Raw genomic sequence first — 21737 nt, forward strand, 5'->3', positions numbered from 1 at the left:
GAAGTACAAATACTTCAGCAGATTTCTGAACAGTTTACCAAAGGTAACAATAAATGAATTTATAACACTTAGCCAGGTATAAGGATACACGCGTTTTTGAGGCCTGTTTGGATGAGACAGTACAATTCTCTCTCAAAAAATCAAAACCAAACCAAACAATATATATATATATGTGTGTGTGTGTGTGTGTGTGTGTGTATATGTTTATATATATATATGAATGCATAAATACACATATACATATATGTTTTACATTATATTTTAAAGCAATCTGGAATGCCATGGTTAACAATTCTTATTAAAGCAAATGCTCTTCTTCCCCTTTCTTCAATCGAAGTATTTAGACTAGTCCACCACTTACAAACGCCTGTTTTAGCATTCTCAAGCGACTGATAAAAGAGTCAAGTAAAATACTTACAGTTACTTATCACGCCTCCCAGCGGGTCACCTTTAAAGTCAAATTCAATATCCATATATTTGCCCTGTCAAAGAGAGACTCCGTCAGTGCATCCCAAAACAGCCTGCGTGCTTCAGAAGGGAGCATCCTAACTCATTTTCAGTCCTTTGTATGGATGTAATCAAGAAAGGCAGCTCATTTACCCATAAGGCAAACCAGCCTCCATGAATAATTCACACTGCAAAGCCACCACCTAGAACCCATCTAGCCTGTAGCTAATTTAAAAACAGATCTCTGTATACATGCACATACGCAGGCGCGCGCGCGCGCACACACACACACACACACACACACACATGCACGCACGCACACGGGGGAGGGCAGGGGAGAGGGCGGGGGGGGGGTCCTTTCCATCATGTGACCTTTCCATTTCAGATAGTTTCCAAACTTCCTGAAGGGGAGACAGTCTCAGATCAAGACTGAGAAACAAGGGCACTAGTCTTGGCAGGAAAACTGATTGGAAAGATAAATTATTTCATTTTATTTTATAGGCAGAATGTGTCTGAAGTCATTGTTACAAACTCCGCATTAGGCAGCGGGTGAAACGCAATCCCTCCCCCCAGATTTCCAACTGTTCAAATCAAAACACAATGATGCGGGCCACAAGCTCAGAGCGAAAGCCTACGTATCCCATTGAGAGGCGTTTGACGTAGATTGTATAGAGCCCAGGGTCACCTTACACTCCACGGGCAGTATCATAAGACACGTGGCGTTAAATCTCGTAAATTTTAGAAGCAGCCTCCAATGGTCTTGATGAAGAGTTACCAGGAAGAGCAGAATAGCCGTGGCATCTGCTTTGTGCTTAGCAAAGAGTATGTGTATTTAATAAGGAATTCTTTTGCTTTGTTTCATGTCCTGCCTCGATCACAATCAGATAGATACTATGTACAGAATTTTCCCTAAGAATTATATTTATTTTCAAAATGTGACAGGAAGAGAGAAAAGACTTGACTGCATGGCACTCGGTCAACAATGCAACTTGGACCATTTTCTTAGCTTATGGACGCTCCCTCACCAGCTCCTCTCCCAGGGCCATCTACCCTTTGAAATCGTCACTTAGGCCCCGAGCGAATGTCTCCAAATCATTTCTTCTACGTTGAGAAAGGCGAGCGAGAAACCAGACACAGTCCCTGCTGGGAAGGAGCTCATAGCCTGGTAAACAGAACACGGTGGTGGAGAGACAAGCCTACCACAGCTCATGGACGCAGACGGCTATGCCAGGGGTGAGGACGGGAGCAGAAGAAGTGAGTTCACGGCAAATGCCAAGTCTGCTGGGAGGTGGGGGAGCAGGAGGAGGAGAAGGAGCAGGCATAAGAACCAAGAACCAGCTGTTAGGGACAGTGAGGTGGGGCTTCAGGCTGGAGACCGAAGTCAGGTTAGCATGACTTTTTGACATTCTCCTGACATGAGCCATTGTTACTGAAGGCTCCTAAAGAAGAAGGCAGGATCAGATTTGCCACTTTACAAGATCACCTGACCAGCGTGCAACGGGCTGGAAAGGAGGAGGCTGGATGCTGTAGCAATCAAGGGATCCGGGCATTGGCTGGCTACACCAATTGGGAGAAAACCGTTGAGCGCTTCCAGCAGAAGCGAAACAGGACCATAGCTATTCAGAGTCGCAGGGACAGTCCTGGGCTTGACAGAGAGAACCTCCAGAATGGTGGGGACGAGGAGACAAGGCAGCGGGAGATGAGGGAAGAAAAGCAGAGAGGGAGCGAAGGATCGGCCTTGCAGGTGATAACTTTGACAGGAGTCCCTGGACCAAGGGGCAACAGGATCCAGAGAGTGGGTGGAAAGAAGGGTAAGCGAGACAGGAGCTGGACACCTTCCAAGGTCCCAGTGTCACCTCCGGAATGGGACATGTTCCCTACAGTTTGCTGTTTGAACACTTGGTCCCAGCTGGTGGGGCTGCTTGGGGACATTGTGGAAGCAACTGGACCTGGGGACCACTGGATGGACAGCATAGTGTCAGGACCTGCCCTGGCACCCATGACGGATGTTTCTCTTCAAACTATAAGCCAAAATAAATCCTTCCTAGGCTGGCTTTTTAAGGTACTTGAACAGACGACCAAAAAGCAATTATTACAGGTGAGTTTGAGGCCAGCCTGGTCTATAAAGAGAGTTCCAGGACAGCCAGGGCTGTGACACAGAGAAACCCTGTCTCAAAAAAAAATGAATGAGAGATTGGGCAAAAGCAAAAGTACAGGCGCTGCCCTCTGTCCCCCAGTGCCTAGTTATCAGTCTACACACGGTAGATGCTTATTTGCTGCTTAAGGAAGAACACTAATCAACAAAGCCCTAAAACACCGTCTCATTCTTAAAAATAAATAAATAAATAAAAAATAAAAGTCCCATATGCCAAACCAGAAATACTGGGGCATACGGGACACACTGTGAGGGCTTGTGAGGGCTGTCCTTGAACACGTTTTTACCAGTGTCAGCTATGACCAATGTGTCTTAACTACTGCATAGCAGACTCTGTCAGATTTCTCAGTGAAGCGATCAACAAATTCATTCTAGATTCACCAAACAGAGCCAAGGGTTCTGTCGAGCAACACCACAATTCCACGAGATGGCACAGAATCCAATTATGAAATGACACCACGCGTCTGGGTGTCTTATTAATCAAGTCATAGACCACAAACAGAGGAATTACTAGAAGCTGGGCACGAAATGATCTAGCCTATAATCAAGTGTTAATCCCATATCCTAATACCCAAGTTATAAGAGGATTTCTCTGAAGCTATTTAATAAGCTAAACAGCCCGCCAAGCCATTTGCAGGATCTTAAATACCACTGCAATAAAAAAAAATATTAAAAAACACCTGACCTTCTAAGCAATTCAGTTTCCTGTCTTTGCATCGCCATGGCCACACACATTTGTAAATATGTTTAAAAGTGCATGTGTACACAATTGGCGAACAAAATTAAATTTCTATCACATAACGAAGCCTGATCATTGTAATTACTTCACTTCAGACTCTATTTCTGCAATGAGATTATCCAGGTGACCACACAAGACAAGGCCTGCATCAAACTGGTTATGAGACTGTTAACGGGCTAATCCGATGGAAAAACTCACAGCCCTGGGTTTGGGATCTTATTTAGCCTTCTACTTCCTAAGTTACTTCTGTCTGAGACCATTTCTTTCTTTAAGCTCCGGACAACCCGTCTATGGAGAAGGCCAGCAGGGATCTAAGATGGGAGCAAGGGAGAACCCCTGGTAGAGAGGCATCAAAGATTACCAAAACTGATCCTACTGGTACAAGCAATGAGGGGAGAAGATGGCTCAGAAAATGAATGATCTTTTTTTTTTTCCTTTTCTTTTTTGGCTAAACAACAGAAGAAGAAAAAAAGGAACAATCTCAAAGTACCATCATGGAGCTAGGCCAAATGGTACAGATGTTTAATCCCACCTACTCAGGCTTTGGGCCGGGCAGTGGTGGTGTGTGCCTTTAGTCCCAGCAAGCGGGAGGCAGAGGCAGGCGGATCTCTGTGAGTTCGAGGCCAGCCTCGTCTACAAGAGCTAGTTCCAGGACAGACTCCAAAGCTACAGAGAAACCCTGTCTCAAAAAAACTAACCAACCAACCAAACAAACAAACAAACAAAACAGAAGGCTTTGGTAAAAACCAGAGAGCTCAACGCTTACCTGAGCTACTAAATGAGTTCAAGACCAACCTGAGTACCTTAACAAGGTCCTGTAACCAAAAGGAACAGAGACAAGAGAAAGGGAGGAAAGCGGAGGAAAAGAGGGGTGCCAGAGTGTACGGCTTGGCATTCACAGAGCCCCCTGCATTGCAATGAGCAGACACAGCACTGTGACACTCAACACATTTGCTCCCAAGGCGGTGTCCATGTCTTGTTGAAGAACAAAGGAGCTCAAGAACCAAGTCCCCCAACAAGCAGGCACAAGCTGGACGGTTACAGGACAGAAGACTGGAAGAGCAGTGAGGGTTGGCCTCGACTAGAAGCAGTGTTTCAGGCTCAATCATGACAAGACATTAGTTAACTCTGGTTCTCAGTATCCAGATCTCCCAGCCCCTCGCACTTATCAGTCCTAGTGATTTTACCTTCAGGGGGTTTTAAAAAAAAACACATCTTGTCCTTCCTGAGACCAACAATAGGAGCAGAGGGCAACATATATACAAACGACTCACTTTGAGCTATCTATTTTTTTTTTTACCTGAATTTCTGGTTCTTTTCGTTATTTTGGTTGGTTGGTTATTTGGCTGGTTGGTTTTTCCAAGACAGGGTTTCTCTGTGCAACAGCCCTGGCTGTCCTGAAACTCACTCTGTAGACCAGGTTGGCCTCGAACTCACAGAGACCTGCCTAACTCTGCCTCCCGAGTGCTGGGATGAATGGCGTGCACCACCACTGTCGGGCTGAGTTTCTGATTCTTAATTATGACTTCTAAAGGCCAAGCTCCAGATGAGAAAGAAATGATTCTAAATAGTCTTATTTAAATTCACAGAATTTTATGATTGAAGATGAGGAGAAAACATGATAAAAATAGCTTGTCATTCCAAGAAAAACTGAAAGAATTTCAGAAAGCAACATAAATAAGCAAACACAGAGCTCTTATTGACCTTCCAGTGGGTCCCGACTGGGGGTGGCCCTCTTCTGACCTTAAAAATGTGCATATTAAATATTAAACATCTGCCTGTTTAAACACACATGGGTTAAACATTAGTGTTAGCACTTAAGCTTCTACAAATACTTACAAATCGGGACGAGTTGTCGTTCCTCACAGTCTTGGCGTTTCCAAAGGCTGGTGAGAAAGAAACAGATGCATCAGGAAAGCTGATAGAAAAACAAATAATTCCAAGCAGAAACACAAAGCCGCCGTAGTACTGGACAGGAATAACTCTGGCAAACACAGCTCACGGTGATGGCACTTCTGCCCACAGTTACCAAACACACGTATCCAACAGCGATTTTAGTGAGCCGCTAAAACTTCTGTCAGTTATTAGAAACACACGTGGAACATGTGACAGCCCTGAATCTCGGGACTGTTTCGAGCATTACTCTAAACGTTATCTTGCCTAATTCAACATCTTTTAACTCCTGTAGATGAGCTGTTAATGAGTGGGAGACAGGTAAGGTTTCTACTCCTCCATCAAAACTGTCAGTAAGGCTATTTCAGAAATCTTCCATTACTGTATGCTTGATGGAAGTGGGTGAGGTTTGTAGATCACAAGAGGCAGGCAAAACTTAAACTCTCTAACTTTGAAGCAAAGCTACTTATATAATCGTGATTACATAAGTCCAATACAGCAAGAGCGATACCGAGAGTCAAAACAGAGTCATTTAAAATAAGACACAAGCAATACATAATTTATTAGTCTATGCCCAACAGGCAGACCTCCATGGAATCTAGAAAATAAAAGAAACGGATGTGACCCACAAAGCACAGCCCAAGTCTCTTAGCTGCTTCAAGACGACATCTGCCCTGGGACTCCCTTGGAAAGGAGAGGGAGCACTTCCAGGGTGAGTCTGTCCAGGCACAGAACGTTCAACCGTGTCGCCGGTTTAACACAGGTGCCAGCATAGTTATGGGGCAAATGGACTGCTCCACCAAGCCCACGCACAGATACTGACTGACAAACCATCCTGGGACGATGAAAACAGGGAACAGAGGGGAGGGGCGTAGACACAAGTCCCATGCACATCCCTGTGGGTGTGCTGCAGGCGGCGGTGCGCCTCAAACCCCGGGGTGAACCCACATCTCTGAAGAGACACAGAATCCTACATTTCCATCCAACCCTGCCCCGAAGCTGTCTCAGGAATCTGGGAGCCACCTTTGAAACTAGCTAGGAAATATTCACGAGGACATGGCTAAATGAAACCACCCTCTTGAATACGAGGCTAGATATTGCATTTCTGGAAGCCTCCATGACTTTGTTAAGTGGAAGAGAGGACTAGGGTTAACTGTCACAGAACACAAGCACTTCGGAGGGGGTCTCGTCCTGAAAGCAGCACCTTGGAGAGAGGGGGCATTCTTAGGGAGCACAATGAGGGTCAGCAGCTAAACCCAAAATTGAGTCCACTGTTTTGTGTCTTTAAAAAACATTTATTTGCCTGTTTGTTTATTGTGAATGGCATGTGGAGGTCAAAGACCAACTTAAGGGAGTTGATTCTCTCCTTCTACCAAATGAATGCTGGGAATTGAAGTCAGGACGTGAGGCTTAAGGGCAAGTGCCTTCACCCACTGAGCCATTTCACTCATCCCGTTTTGTGCTTTTTGCTTAAAAACACATTAATGGCTGGGTGTGGTGGTGGAAGCATTTAATCCCACCACTTGGAGGGAGATCTCTGTAAACTGAAGGCCAGCCTGGTCTACATAGTGAATCCCGGGCCAGCCAGACCCTGTTTCAAACACCATATATATATATAGTCGGCTCAAGATGGATGAAGACAAGATTGACAAAGTCAACAGAGAAGGTTCCTTATGTTGAGAAGCTTGGGCCGAGTATGGTTTGATAAGTTCCTGACACCAATCTCTCCCTTCGGAAGAAGACAGGATGACTGATACCTAGGACCCTGAGAGGAGAAACCCTGCCAACACTCAAAGAAGGAAGCAGGCTGGGGTGGGGGTGGAGGGGGCGGGATCCGATTCTCTTCACATATCCACTGCCAACCAAAGGCTTCCCTGAAGGCAACCTTGATGACAGGGGACACTTGACCTGGCCCCCATTAAACCATGACATTCCCCACGCTTTGGTGGGCTAGTCTTTGGTATCGTGTAAGCTTGCCGAGTTAACTACTTAGGCCAGGTCCAAAGCCCAGCTCAAGATGCCGACACATAAAGGTCAGGGGCAAGCGAAGGATTGCTCCAGAAGATGCGCCCAGAGTCCCATCTGCAAACCATAAACCATCTTCTCATCAGAGAAGCCTGAGTTGCACATTATCAAACACAACCCTAAACACTCGAGTCTTTTACCGGGAGCCTGGTAATCAGAAACAAGCGCTCCATTCTAGAACACCCAAGACACATTCCACAGCTGCTGTGTGTGTGTGTGTGTGTGTGTGTGTGTGTGTGTGTGTGTGTGTGTGTGTTTGAGTTCCTTGTTGGAAACGTTCATTTACAGTAGCGGCAAAGCATTCCCAGAAAAGATAAGAATACCCACGGTGGACATTTCTTCTACATCCTGCGCTGCAGCCTAGCTGCAAATACCCACCACATAAAACAGCTCTAGAAAAAGATGCAAGCGAAGCCACCCCTTTCCACCACGGCATTCCTAAGACAAGCATGCCAGAAATACAGCTCACACAGGGGCAGGAAGCAAGAAAGCCCAAGTCTCAGACTGGAAAAAGGAAGAGATGCCACTTCTTATGAACCCTGCCGGGCAAGGAACGGAACGAAGTAGAGATCGAAGCGTTAACGGCTTCCTGAGCTTCGTGTCTTTCCTGTCTTGCCAGCCAGGCCAGCAGGCATGGCGTCTCCTCTGAAAAATGAGTTTCAGAGTAATGCTCACGGTTCAAGACCGTCTCCAAGCCGGGCGGGTGTGGCGCACGCCCTTAATCCCAGCACTTGGGAGTCAGATGCAGGCGGATCTCTTTGAGTTCGAGACCAGCCTGGTCTACAAGAGCTAGTTCCAGGACAGGCTCTAAAACCACAGAGAAACCCTGTCTCGAAAAACCAAAAAAAAAAAAAGAAAGACCGTCTCCAGGAGAAAAGGAGGGGCTGAGCCAGAGCAGAAAAGATAACAGGGAGGGGTTCTGACCCTCCATGCCAGCCCTACCAACCCCCAGACAGCTCCACGTTCGTCCACCCCAATCTTGTCCTGTGCTCTGAGCAAAGGGTTGAGCCAAACTGTTCCTCTAGCCCAGATTCTAAAAGGATGCTTTTGACTTTGTCGGGGGACAGGTGCCAATGTTTGGACCCAAACTGTTCCTCTAGCCCGGATTCTAAAAGGATGCTTTTGACTTGGGGGGGGGGGGCGACAGGTGCCAATGTTTGGAGATATTTTCAACCCTAACAAGTACAAGGTGTAACTGGCACCTGCCAAGGAGAGGTCATAAAAGTACAAGGCAGGCCTTGTGCTCATAGCAAAGACAAGCTCAGCACAACAGTGCCTAGGCACAATGTGTGTGTGTGTGTGTAAATATACACACATATGGGTATATTTATATGTGTATGTATTATATATGTGTATGTGTGTTATATCTGTATGTATGTATATACATATACCAGAGAGCTAAGAACAGAGCTTGGGAGATGCCTCTATAGCCAGGTTTGGGCTTTCTGCAGCCTTTGGCTTTCCCTGGAAACAAAAATAACGGGTCAAAGGCATTATGATGAATGACAAAATATCACTGCACCATTAACAGTGAGTACCAGCCCATTTCTGAAAAGCAAATCAAAGGGCGTTAAATGAAGACCGAATGGCAAGAAGGATTTCTATGCGAGAAAGCTCCTTTTCCGTGGGTTAGCTATGCCCTCTGTTAAGTACTTAAAGTCAAGCATCGCCAGGGTGGGGCTTACTTCCTCCAGAGCGTGGCCAGGACTGTGTCCTCTTCCCTCCCTGACTTCACCAGGCAGCTGAAGTATCCTGAACACAGTTGGCTGTTTGAACGGCAATAAGCACACACTCGCTCAACCCTTACCTTCCAGGACAGGGTTGGACTGCAGAAGCTGCTCCTTGACTTCATTCACTTCGGCTCCTTTGCCGCACACGGCCGCCACATAGGACATAACCAGCTTGCTGGCCTCTGTGGAGGGAAACAGACCTGTTGTTACTCAGCCACAAAGAGACTCTGAATCCCATGGGAAGAGAAGACTCACTAGGATCCCACGGGTCTTTGCTTCTGGGTGGAAACCGTGTTTCAGGCATATCTATCTACAGCTGTGGATTTTCAGCTGGCATACCATCGATTCAGTTAAGACAGGGCTTGCTCTGGAAGTTTACCTCTGAGCTGTTAAAATGAAGGCTAAGTTACATGGTCAACAAAAGTCCCTGCAGGAGAATCATACTATGCATTATCAAAGTGATTAAGCACATACAACTATGTTTTGTACATGATGCAAGGCAAAAAAAAACCCAAACTTGCTCAGCTGAGTGCCTTTGGCAAACATATCTCTGAAGTTTAAAAGAATGGCTTCTCTTCAAAAACGGTTTCTGAGGCAAATTGGTTTGTTCACAGTTGGGCCAGACTGATTACTCTTCAACACCAAAAGAGAGCAGCGAATGGGGGATTCGCAGTCTGCCAGGGCAGAGTCACTGCTGTAGGCTTTACCAGTAAAAACAAAGGTCAGGCTGCTGAGGAACCCACCGCGGAGAGCAGACCACTCCTAGCTCATGTGGGGACAGGGATAGGTGCTGTGTTGTTTGCTTAATCCTTCCTGCCAGTCAGTGACCCTTCCCTCAACAATCTTCCACACCGAACCACTTCATTCCAAAGGACACCAGCGTGTGCTCAAAGAGAAGGTGATCCCAGGTCCACCGTGAGGGGGGGGACAGGAAAGCAAGTGTCCTTGTCGAGGGGCTTCTCAGAGCCTTTCCGATGCGCCTGGATACTGTGTCTGCAGCTCTGCATTTCCTTCAAGTTTCTCAGCCATCGAGTCTGTTTCCTGTCCACATTTCTGGTTCCAAGGATCCACAGTCAACATCTAGGAATTTCTCAACCAAGTGCCATCAGAACAAAACAGCATGGTCCGGGCAATCAGGGAGAACAGACCAATCTTAATATCCAGCACTTTGTCAAATCCTTATTTAGTGCTACTGTCTAGGAGGAGGAAGAAGGCCTTCTCTTGTATATAAAGATGCCACTGCACAGGAACGAAATAAGGCTATCCTGGCATGACTGTTTCTCGTGGGATTCCATCCTCTCTCCCCACAGGGGAAACAATGGATGAACGCGCCCAACAGCATTTTGCATGCCCTGGCTGTCATGTACACGTAGACTCCTGAACGACATGCTAGTGTCAACTAACACGGATGTGGAAAACAGCAAGAATCGACACAGTTCCTAAGACGACTCCTTTGGGAACCCCAGCACTTATGACGTAAGGAAAGAAACCAACTGGACAAGCCTTAAGAACTAAAGCTAGAACCGGGGTACTCGCTCAGCAACTAGCGATAAAGCTGGGTCTAGTTTTCTTCCGGGTAACCTAAACGGATCCTTACAAGTTCTCTAGCAGTCTGTGATGATCCGATCCGCTGCTACCCTCTCCCTTTAGCAGCCAGAAAGGAGAATCTTTTTATCTTTGCAAGATCACATGAAATAGCCTTCATTTAAAGTCTCCAAACTACACATTCCAATTCTCTTGAGTCTCTAGTGGCCACATTTCCCTCTACCCTCGATCTGAAGGGGAACCCCCTCTTCTAGATCTTCTGGATGGCGACATCCTCCGCTGCTGGTCTTGGGCTCTGCCCAGGATCTCCACAAATGATGTCTATATTCTACATCTGCAGCCCAATTCACACACTGCCTGGCCCTTCTTCCTCATTGCCCATCCCCTCACCATTATAGCTTCCAATTTCTGGTCTTTCCGGTCTTTACAAAACTAGCAAATTGAATCTATTTATAGACAAAAATAACAGTCTTAAACAGACGCTGCTTAGGATAAAAGGATAAGTGTTCTGTTAGGCAAACCGACAGAAAACATAAAAGGTCCGGCTGTTTTGTTTATTCTGGTAACCATGGAGCTTTCTTCAGCCACGCCTCACACTTCAGACTCAGCTACACTGACTCCACTGGAAACCCTGCTTTGGTTCAGATGAACCTGGGATAGACCGCCTTGGTGGGGAGAGAGAAGCCACTGGTGGTGCCTGGTGCTAGAACCCATGTGGCCTCATGGGGACCCCTGTGTGGTCAAAACAGAAACAGGATTGGGTCTCGGGGCAGATCTCTCAGGACGTCCACTGGGCTTACATCACCTGACTGTTGAAATGTTTATAAGCCTACAGAACCCACTGGCATGTAGAGATGGTTTAATTTAAATAGGAATGTAGGCACTTTTACTAGCTTTAAAACTTCTTTAAGAAACCCTAATAGTCTTTGAGTATAATTCAAGGATGCGGCTCATGTTTTAACAGCTTACTTCTAAGTTGGTAGAAAGTTATCTATGCTCAGAGTCCTAATTACCATCAGGAATTCCTCTCCACGGCTCATTTTAATAATTAATTTCTGGAAACAGGAATTAAAAATATTTTTTTTTTCAAAAAGCTCAGGGGGTATAAGTGCTTGCTGCTCATGCCTCACAGCCGTGGTTGGGATCCCTGGAGCCCATGAAGAAGTCACAAGGTGGACAAGGAGGAGTCCGTGGGGCTGCCCTCTGACCGCCAGAGCCCATGCCCTCGCATGCAAATATGAGCACATTTCTTCCAACAGAGCCATTCTTTCTAAAAGCGATAGCGCCTACATTTTTAACGCCTACATTTTTTTATCGCTGACATAATATCTGATCTTTAACTCAAGGAGTTCATGACACAGCTCCTTTGGAAGAAAGAGTCAACAAACACAGGACACGCTACACGGCCATGTGTCTGTCTGGATGTTTCCATGCCTCTCCAGGCCAGGAACAGATCACCCGTATGACCATGCAAGCTTAACACAGGCTTTCAGCTTCATTTCCTTCTGGTTCTAAAGTTCAGATAAATTTGAATCTGCATTCAAATCTTTTATATATTTATAAAAAACCAAATCTTCACATAATAACCCCTGTAAACGCAGTGCTGCTGATAAGGAAAAACTGGAGAGCAATCTCCAGAGTTCAAAACCGAGTTTTTTAATCACTGGCTGTTAAGCCTACAAATACAGATTCTTTTTTAAAAAATATTTTTATGGTTTATTTAACTTTATTTTATGTGCATTGGTGTGAAGGTGTCAGATCCCCTGCAACTGAATCTTTAGACAGTTGTGAGCTGCCATGTGGGTGCTGGGAATTGAATCTGGGTCCTCTGGAAGAGCAGTCAGTGCTCTTAACCACTGAGCCATCTCTCCAGCCCCCAAATACAGATTCTTAAACTTGGCAAAGTGTAACCACACTGCTTAGAATCAGTTCTGGATGTATCATTTCTAACCCCGGCATATTCACGTTTATGTGTGCACAAATTTGAACCTTCAGCTCCGCTGGCAGTCAGATAAAAACACAATCTTCAAGGCCAAAATCACTTCTCATAAAACATAGTAGGTAGGGTGTTTAAGGTTTAACACATACCAACAGACAAATAGTAAGTTACCGCTAGATCAGAGTATCTATGCCATAATTAATTCCCATAAGGAACCAAAAGGACTTATAGACGGTAGATTATAACTCTGGAGTCTTTGAAGTACTATATGTACTTCAAAATAATTGATCTGTCTGTATTCTTTGGCATCTGGCATTGGGTTTTGAATAACGTTATTACAAATGTATTTTTATAATGGTGGAGGTGATGGAGAAGGGGTACTACAAAGACACTTGTGATCTTGAGACCAAAGCATGGGGCCTCCCCAGGCACTAAAACCTCTCTCTCCATGTTCACTGAGAGGCACTGCTTGGATTGAGTCTCAGCACTGGGTGGGTGGGAGCTGTCAGGATGAGCAAACTCATCTTGAGAGCCTAGTAAATCTGTCCAGGAGTTAGCAGACATCTGCAACAGTTGTGGTCATCGATGCACGCAATAACATATGTCACAGACAAGTCATGGATATCAGACTGCAAATAGAAAGGGCCATACATTTACATGAATACACAGACAGACAGACAGACAGACTCACTCTGATGGATTTATCTAGCTCGCCATCTCCTTGATTAAGATACCTAAGCTTTTCTAGGGACTCAGCTTACAAAGGTCTGGTGTTTGAGAATTAAGAGTAAGAATGCCTGCCAGGTGGTGGTGGTAGCACATGCCCTTAATCCCAGCACTCAGAAGACGGAGGTGGGTCTCTGAGTCCAAAGGCAGCCTGGTCTACAGAATGAGTTCTAGGACAGCTAGGGCTACACAGAGAAACTCTGTTTCAAAAAACAAAACAAAACAAAGTAAGAATGCCTGCCCCAACGAGGCCACATTTGTGTCTAATAAAACAACCTTTCTGCTACTTAAAAAGATTCCTGCTTCAGAATCCCCAGGGCTTCACAGTCCAGCTACGGCAAATCTAAATCAACCAGGAACTCCATCAATGAAAACAAAAGGCCAAAATTTTGCAATAAGAAATACAATCATGGGGCCAGCGAGATGGCTTGGTGGGTAAAGGTGCCTGCAGTCAAGCCTGGCAGACAGAGTTCGATCCCTGTGACAAATTTTATATATATTTTAAGAAAGAATGAAAACAGAGAGATGCAGGCTACTACAAGGAGACGCTGCCTGGTGACATTTTCACTGAAATAAATCATATGTAATCTACCTTTGAAGAGAGCCACAGACTCGCTGGTGATGCCTACAAAATACGTGTGCCAGGAAGAAACAAAACAGAGCTGGGTGCACTGTGGCCCTGAGCCCGCTTAGCTGCCCTGCTTCGGCACGTGTTTCCAGGGCTCTGAAACACGCTTCAGTGCTGAGGCCACACACAGTAAGCGGGAGCCTCACGGCTAGCTCACAGAGCTACCAAAGACATGAACTGGAAAGAGGCCAGTGGGGGTTTAGACCCGAAGGTCTTAACGAGCAAGGCAGGCTCCAGAACTCTTCAAGCAGAGAGTTGATGAGTTCCTAGAAACGTATGGAACTGTGAAGTTAGGAACTGAGTAGCTTCAGAGTGTTTGCTCGTGTCAGGGTAATGTTCTCAGGTGCACTATGTACTCTGGGATCCTTGGAGACACGCAGGTCTGATGGGCCCCTCGTGTGCTGCCTCTGCCACGAAGGCTGAATTCACAGGCGTGTACTCCAAATTCGTTCACCGTCTCGAAAGAGTTGGGCCCTTTTAAAAGGCATGATGAATTTTTTATTTAGCACAGCGGTGATGAATTAAACGGCACCCCCAAAGCACTCAGAGAGTTCACGCCTCTCCCTGAGAGCCCGTATTATACAACGCGGCGGCAGAAGACTGTCTCCAGTGTTTACGACCAATAACATCATCCTCTGCCAAGGGGGTTTTATGACCCAGTTAAATTAATTACTTCATATAAAATAAGCCCTCTGACACCGCTCGGCAGTTCTATCTAAACTGCTAAGCACAGATCCGAAATGAAAATACTCCATGTAACGGACACCGTGTATTTCAGGCCCTCGGGAAATGCCAAGTCTGTTCCCTGTCATGTGTGTACTAACACAAGCTAAACAGCGGCAGGCACACGGAACTCAAAGTATTAAACCTGTGACTGAGAGGACGTGCTGTTGGGAAAGCGGTCTGGCTTCTTCTCTCCTCCCTCAGAGCCGAGATGAAAAGCCCTCCCCAGATTCCTCACAGGGCCACACGACATCTCCGCATTGACTTCTGTCATTTTATTTTCTCATAACTTCGTGAAACAGAGACTTTTTTTTTTTTGGCTTTTCGAGACAAGGTTTCCCTATAGCTTTGGAGCCTGTCCTGGAACTAGCTCTGTAGACAAGGCTGGCCTCGAACTCACAGAGATCCGCCTGCCTCTGCCTCCCGAGTGCTGGGATTAAAGGCGTGCGCCACCACCGCCCGGCTGAAACAGAGACTTTTAAACACACACACAAATCCTGGGCTTTATTCCATGTTAGAGTCCGATGACAACTTATAATCAGCCAAACTGGAAGCGGTTTTTGTATGGCCAGTTTTGAAAATAAAGAAAATACAGGGAAAGATAGAAGCTAACAGTGAAAACTGGGCTCGCTCTCTGGGGATCGGGTGGAAGGAGATGTCACTGATGTCTCTTAGTGATGAAAGGGGCTTGGAGGCCAGCAGCTCCCCAGAGAGTAGCTGAACGGGGCTGGGAAACCAGGGGCTCTGGGGCTCGGCACCACCTCCCCACACCAGGAGGTTGGTGACAATGGACACGGAAGCACAAAACGTGGTGACCTGGGGCATCTTAAAGGATGATCCAGGCACCCGCACGGCTGAGAGCCAGTCAGCCTATAGACCACTCCCAGTCCATGTCAGGAGCTTTCTAAACGTCCTAGTTACGACACTTTGCTTCTTCTATTGGCGTTAACACGAACGAGCAGAGTCCCTATCTTTGCTAGTACAGTTGGTGGGCATGGACTTGGCCTTACCACTAAGGTCTGAGAGTTCCTCCAGCTTTCCAGCTGGAGCAGCACTGTGTTGTGTGTGCAGCAAACAGGATGGTCCCGCAATGCCACGCTGTTTTCCGGTGCCTGAGGAAGGAATCCAGCCAGGAGAGCAGACAGGGAACAAAGAACTAGAGGTGACGATCGAGGACATGAAACCACGCGGCTAGGCGTTCTGCTGATGGAATAGGGGTGTTCTAGCCTTTGTTTTCCTGCTCTTGGAAAAGTGCAAATACCAACAGGACCTGGCTCCGGAAACAAACGGCAGAGTTGAGTTCCGAGAAGGATGCCCTACATTGCTGGGGCTAAAGAGGAGACTGCTGACTCCTGGGAAACATATGCTCCAAAAGGAGGCGAAGAACTGGCCAGGACCAATCAAAGTGACCGCAGCCCACATCCAGTGATTCACTCAGGAAGAAACCGATATAGGCAGAATGCCTTAAAAGCACACGAAGCCTTAGTCATGAAGAGGGTGGGATAAAGCATCTCTTTCAAGAGAAAACAGAAGGGAGGCTTTGAGGAGCGAACAGGTGGGCTGCTGGACATCACGGGGTGAGGGAGAGGCACGAGATGCAGCAAGAACACAGACGCCTACCTGCAGGGAAGGCCTGCCTCACCCCCAAATACAATACAAAAGGAGCCAGCATGCAGAAGGAAGCACCTTATGCTTCTGAAGCTAAGGAAGGAAGGAAACAAGCGTATCAACGCTTACGTAGGCTTGTGCTGGTGACCACCAACTCCACTGGCCACTCTGAGGAGATGGGGTGCTGTGGCTGCTCCCAGAACTAACCTTGTGTCACAAGACAGAAGAAGTGACAAGCAAGGAGGAAATCATCCCCCAAGGTGACCCTGTCCCGAACAGTCAGAACCAAGGTCTGTAAAAGAGATTGGGGTACCCAGGAAGGGGGTGACAGGCTCTTAGAATGGCTATGGACAGCACTCACGGGAAATTCTGGGTTTGGACCAGAGGCTCCATGTGAACAAAAAGAACGGGAAGAACAATTGATTCCAGAGAGAACGGATGGGATTCGATGTGGACCTGAGTGTAAGCTACAGGAGAAGACGGAGCTACAACAACCCCCAGGTGTAGCTTTAGAAGAGGTTACGCCACAACGCTGGTCTAACTTATCCTGAACACCGTCAAAGGAGAAGGACAATGGGATCTGTTCCGTGCGTGGTGAGTCTGTCACGTATCGGGTGCATGAGTCAGGCAGGAATGAGTTACCTTCATTCGGAGATCAAATAAGCAATAGCAGGTGGGCGTATAAATGCAGAAGACGTGAGCATAACCAGCAAGAATATGAAACAACCTTAGGAGGGACTGTGAAGGGAGAAAGAAAGAGATGAAACAAGACAATCAATTGGCTTCTGGGACAGACCTCCTAAAGAACTACAATAACTATTCTGGACAATTTCCAGGAGAACTGGTACTTTGTAGACAAGAGGCTAGCTCCTCTGATTTATCCCATTACCTGACTACGAAAGACTTCAGAGACGAGGTGAAGGGGACTTACCAAAAAGAGGCATCAGGACACAAACAGGCAGGCATTAGAAAAGGTAACGTGTGAAAGCCAGAACTCCAGAACTATACTACCAACCTTCAGAATCCCAGCTCTGCTGCAGCCCTGACCTGATACAGTGTAGTCACCGGGAAGAGATTGTCAGAGCAGGTTGCCGGGATATACATGTATCCGTCATTCTCTGGGAAACTGACCTACGTTAACTGGGGTAGGAAGATCTCTGCCCCACTGAGGGTTGCGGCACTCCCAAAGCAAGGGATCCTGCACTGTGTGAGTGGAGAACTTGAGTTTAACACTGACATGAATTCATCATTCATTCCATTCGGCTCCGACTGTAGATACAATGTGGCCAGTTCCCTCAAGCTGCTGGGGACTCCTCCCCACCCTGGGACTCACCACCCCCCCATGACGGACTATAACCTGGAACTGTCAGTGAAAATAAGCCCTTTCTCCCTTAAGCGCTTTTGTTAAGGTATTTTTATCACAGTAAGTGCAAACTAAGATATTTAGGAAAACTGCTGAACCATTTTGTGTCTCAGCTTCCCCACAATACAAATACGTACATCCTAAATAAATACTCGGTGTAGAATAACTACTACGACAGTCACCCAAGGGTGACAGTAATTCTAAGAGAGGGCAAAGCAAGGATCAAAAGGTTCAAACCGCCAACAGCAGCAAAGGTGTGTGTTATTTTGTTTCGTTTCGATGTACAAGATTCTACGGGTAGATCTGAAGTAACCTTATGCATCGCTCCTAGCTTGAGGCCAGGTGTGGTGGCAAACACTGCAATCCTAGCACCCCTAGCACTTGGGAGCCAGAGGCAGGAGAAATCTGGAGTTCAGGACTATCCTTGACGACAGTGCACACTGTTCAAGGCTAGCCTGATGTCCAAGAGACTGGCTCGAAATAAGTAAATACGAGCTTGAAAAGGCGTGGCTCACAGAAGTGTTGGTGCCAACCACAACGATTCTGCTTGCTAGGAAGACCCGTAGGGGTCGATACGTGTGTTGTATGAAGAGTCCCAGGATCCACATCGAGAGAAGGAATTAACAGCACGAAAAACAGGACCCAAACCGAAAGTGTTTGCTTATTTCTTGCTACGTCATTTTATGAAACCACTCTACAAATCAAGATGTTTCTAAAACACTCTAAGCTCAACCGTGTGGGATTTTAAAGAAAGACCCAATTCTCCTAACCATCTTCTCTTGGAAGCTCCGGGTCTCTTTCCTTCGCTGTGTTCATTCTTTTTATGTGATTTCTCTAATTACGGCAGTGTTTCACCAAGCAGGCACTCAGAAGTCTGCATAAATAAGTAAACGTTTATCGTATGGAAAAAAAATATTTTTAAAACGATATAAGAAGATATCCTGGCCGGCTTCAAATGACTAAATGTTGTCCCGGGAAGAAGAAAGAATAAAATGTGGGAAGGTTACATAGGATTGAAGATCAATGAGCAGAAAGAGAATTCAACTCAAGGGGAAGAAAAACCTCCTGGTTGAATCCAACTGACAAACGCAGTTTGGGGATCTCTCCATCACCACAAAGGAGTCTGGCTGCCCCACGTGGAGGATTTTACACGGGATGGCCTATAACGGTCTTCCAGCCATAAGATACTATGCTTACTTATTCTTGCAAACTGGTCCTTTTCCCTGAATTTCTGTCCATTCAGCACCCACAGTCCTCAAAGAGTTTGTGCACTGTATCTTCAGGACTCAAGAGGAAAGTCTGGGCACCTCACATCTGCAGTTCATGACAGAGCTTGTGGGAAAGGGTAGGAGGGGGTCAGTCCAGAGGGAAAGGTTCTTTCAAAGCTGGGTAACGTTTTCAAGGCTTGGCTCAAATGGTCTCAGTGAGGCGACTGTACCTCTGTGGTAGAGTTTCTTTTCTTTTTTTCTTTTTGACTTTCTTTTCTTGATCAAGGAGGATCCAAAAAGTGTTCAATCCGACCATTAAATGCCAAGCAAGATGGAAACACTTGAAACCACACTTCCGCACACTCAAAGGAACAGCTACTTATGAGATTCTCGTCTCTGAGCATTTTACAAAGAAGCGTGAAAATCCCCCTTTTTGCCCTTCTGTTTCACCAAAGCAACCAGATCAAATCCATCTCCTCCTTCAGGACCAGGTATCTGTGCTGTAAGCACAAGAAAGAAGCATGGCCTGTCCCTACAGATATGGGACATCGTCCACATGATCTCAAATCTGTGGGCACCATGAGACTCTGGAGAGAAACCAAGCATTGCTGGTACGTTCCCTCGCTTTTTAATGGAGGCAAAGGATGGCCGTAGGGGCAACAAACCAGAGTAAATTGGCATCTCATTGGGAAGAGTCAACTCCTAAGGCCACGCAGTCAAGGAGAGATAAAGCCCATGATTGGGGCCAAAGATAGCACTAATGAACACTAGAATCCAGGGCTGGGATATACTGGTTGGTACCTGATGGTACCTTGTCCCCTCACGTGAGAGAGGCACTATCCACAGAACACCAACTGTGGGCATCAAACCCACGCACAGCAGCTACGGCCACCTGGCTCCTGCGGGCCACCTGCCTTCTTTATTGCCGTCATTCAGCCGCCATGGGAAAGGTGGGTCTGGGGGTGGCCTCACCTGTTTTTCCTGCTCCGCTTTCTCCCGTAATGAGTATGCATTGGTCCTTATCTTGGTCACGGAGGGATCTGTACGCTTCATCTGACAGAGCAAAGCTGCAAGGAAAAAAATGTGGGGAAAGAGCCTTAGCATTCAGGTAGTTAGTGAGTGACCAGCAGATAACTCTGCGTCCTTTAAGGGCCTCTGTGATTGGCTTCAAAGAACGGTAGATTGTCACATTTTATTTCTTCCCAATTTTTAAAATGTATAAATCAATTTATCCATCCTTTCTAACTCTTTTTTTTTCCTTGGACTTTCGAGACAGGATTTCTCCATAACTTTTGGTTCCTGTCCTGGAACTAGCTCTTGTAGACCAGGCTGGCCTTGAACTCACAGAGATCCGCCTGCCTCTGCCTCCCGAGTACTGGGATTAAAGGCGTGCGCCACCACCACCCGGCTCATCCTTTCAAACTCATCTACCTTTCCCCATGCATTCTTTTTTTAAATATTTATTTATTAATTTATTATGTATACAATATTCTGTTTTGTGTGTATGCCTGCAAGCCAGAAGAGGGCACCAGACCTCATTACAGATGGTTGTGAGCCACCATGTGGTTGCTGGGAATTGAACTCAGGACCTTTGGAAGAGCAAGCAATGCTCTTAACCTCTGAGCCATCTCTCCAGCCCCCCCCCATGCATTCTTGACTAAGAAAATAACATTGATTTATTGTAGTTTAAAATTGTTTTATTTAACCCATGTGTGGGTGTGGTGTGGTGTGGTGTGGTGTGTGTGTGTGTGTGTGTGTGTATTTCTATTGAAATCCAGGTTATTCAAAGAAGCAAGGAGAAAATGCTACATTGCATGTCCATAACTGGAGAATATTGAAATCATATTGTTTAGGGCATTACTTAAGCATTTCCAATATAAAGAGGAAGCCATTATCAACTGATAGAAGCCTCAATATAATAATCAAAAAGAAAAGTTTTTCCAAAGGTGAGACAAACACTCAAACATCACATAGTTGTCACTACTATGAAGCTAAATACAGAGCAGTGACCTTCTCAATGCAGCATCTTGCACTGGGTACCACTGGGTACCACTGGGTACCGTGGAGTTCTCTGCAGCTCTTGTCCACTGTCTGGTGCCTAGCTTCTCATCCTACCTTATGACGACAACAGAACTTCCCTATCAAGACAGCCAGGCTAATTCACCTGTTGGTCTGTCCCTTCTCGAATTGTACTAATAAGGTAAATTTCCCCCTTTTTTAGTCATTGAAAAAAAAATGAAAAAAAATCTGGGTGATATGATAAATATTTTTTACCAACTTCCTACCTTTCATTTGTTAACCAGCCATTTACTCGAAGTTCAGTGTGTGTCAAGAACACACCGGGGACACAAAATAATCCTCAGCCTCTTCCGCGAGGCTCTCATTTGAAAGTAGAGAAGAGGCAAACAGGAATAACTCAAGCCTAGTGATAATGGAGAAAGCTGGCAGGGCAGAGCTAGATAGGAACCCCAAGAGGGAAGGCATTGGAGGTGGAGAAATGCCAAGGGTGGGAAAGTTAGTTCCAAAGAATGAATTTGCAAGGCAAAGAGCTTCCGGGTATAAGCAAAGGCCAGAGACACCAGGGTTGGGAGCAGGTCCACACAGTGGGAAGGCACAAGGAAAGGGACCCGAAAGGGGTCTACCCAGGGTGCAAATTAATAACAAAAGACATGCTAACAGTCCTGCTATAGGGCTATAGATGGGAGTGGAAAGGTCAGCCCTGGGAGCTATGAGCGGTTCCACTCACTAGAATTTTCCACAACCTGTTATGTTTCCTCATTTTAAATCTCGTAAGACTAGCTCAAGCAAGGGACGGCCAGCATGAACCGACCCTACTCTCGCTTATAATGTCTCTGCATAGGGCTGGGGCACAGTTAGACAGGGCAGCATGCAGGAAGAAAGCTGGAGGCAGGTAAGGTAGGGTGCCGGGGAGCTTAGACCCAGTGCGGTCATTTTGTCACCTCCTGTCGTTCCCCTCCCTGACTCTCCCTGACCACCCAAACGGTGGA

At 46.3% G+C, this 21737-nt stretch overlaps 1 protein-coding gene across 4 annotated transcripts in view; it reads right to left on the minus strand.

Annotated features, from left to right (window-relative positions):
* Positions 1 to 21737, minus strand: part of LOC142839679 (unconventional myosin-Ib) — a 152865-nt gene that overhangs the window by 60133 nt on the left and 70995 nt on the right. For all 4 annotated transcript variants that reach the window (XM_075955912.1, XM_075955911.1, XM_075955910.1 and 1 more), the window contains exons 4-7: positions 19702 to 19796; positions 9067 to 9171; positions 5181 to 5227; positions 419 to 482 (exon numbers count right to left, since the gene is read on the minus strand). In XM_075955912.1, the coding sequence (XP_075812027.1) occupies positions 419 to 482; positions 5181 to 5227; positions 9067 to 9171; positions 19702 to 19796 (311 nt within the window). The remainder of the gene's footprint in view (positions 1 to 418; positions 483 to 5180; positions 5228 to 9066; positions 9172 to 19701; positions 19797 to 21737) is intronic.

Source organism: Microtus pennsylvanicus, chromosome 22 (genome assembly GCF_037038515.1).
Source record: "Microtus pennsylvanicus isolate mMicPen1 chromosome 22, mMicPen1.hap1, whole genome shotgun sequence".
Classification (NCBI taxonomy): Eukaryota; Metazoa; Chordata; class Mammalia; order Rodentia; family Cricetidae; genus Microtus; species Microtus pennsylvanicus.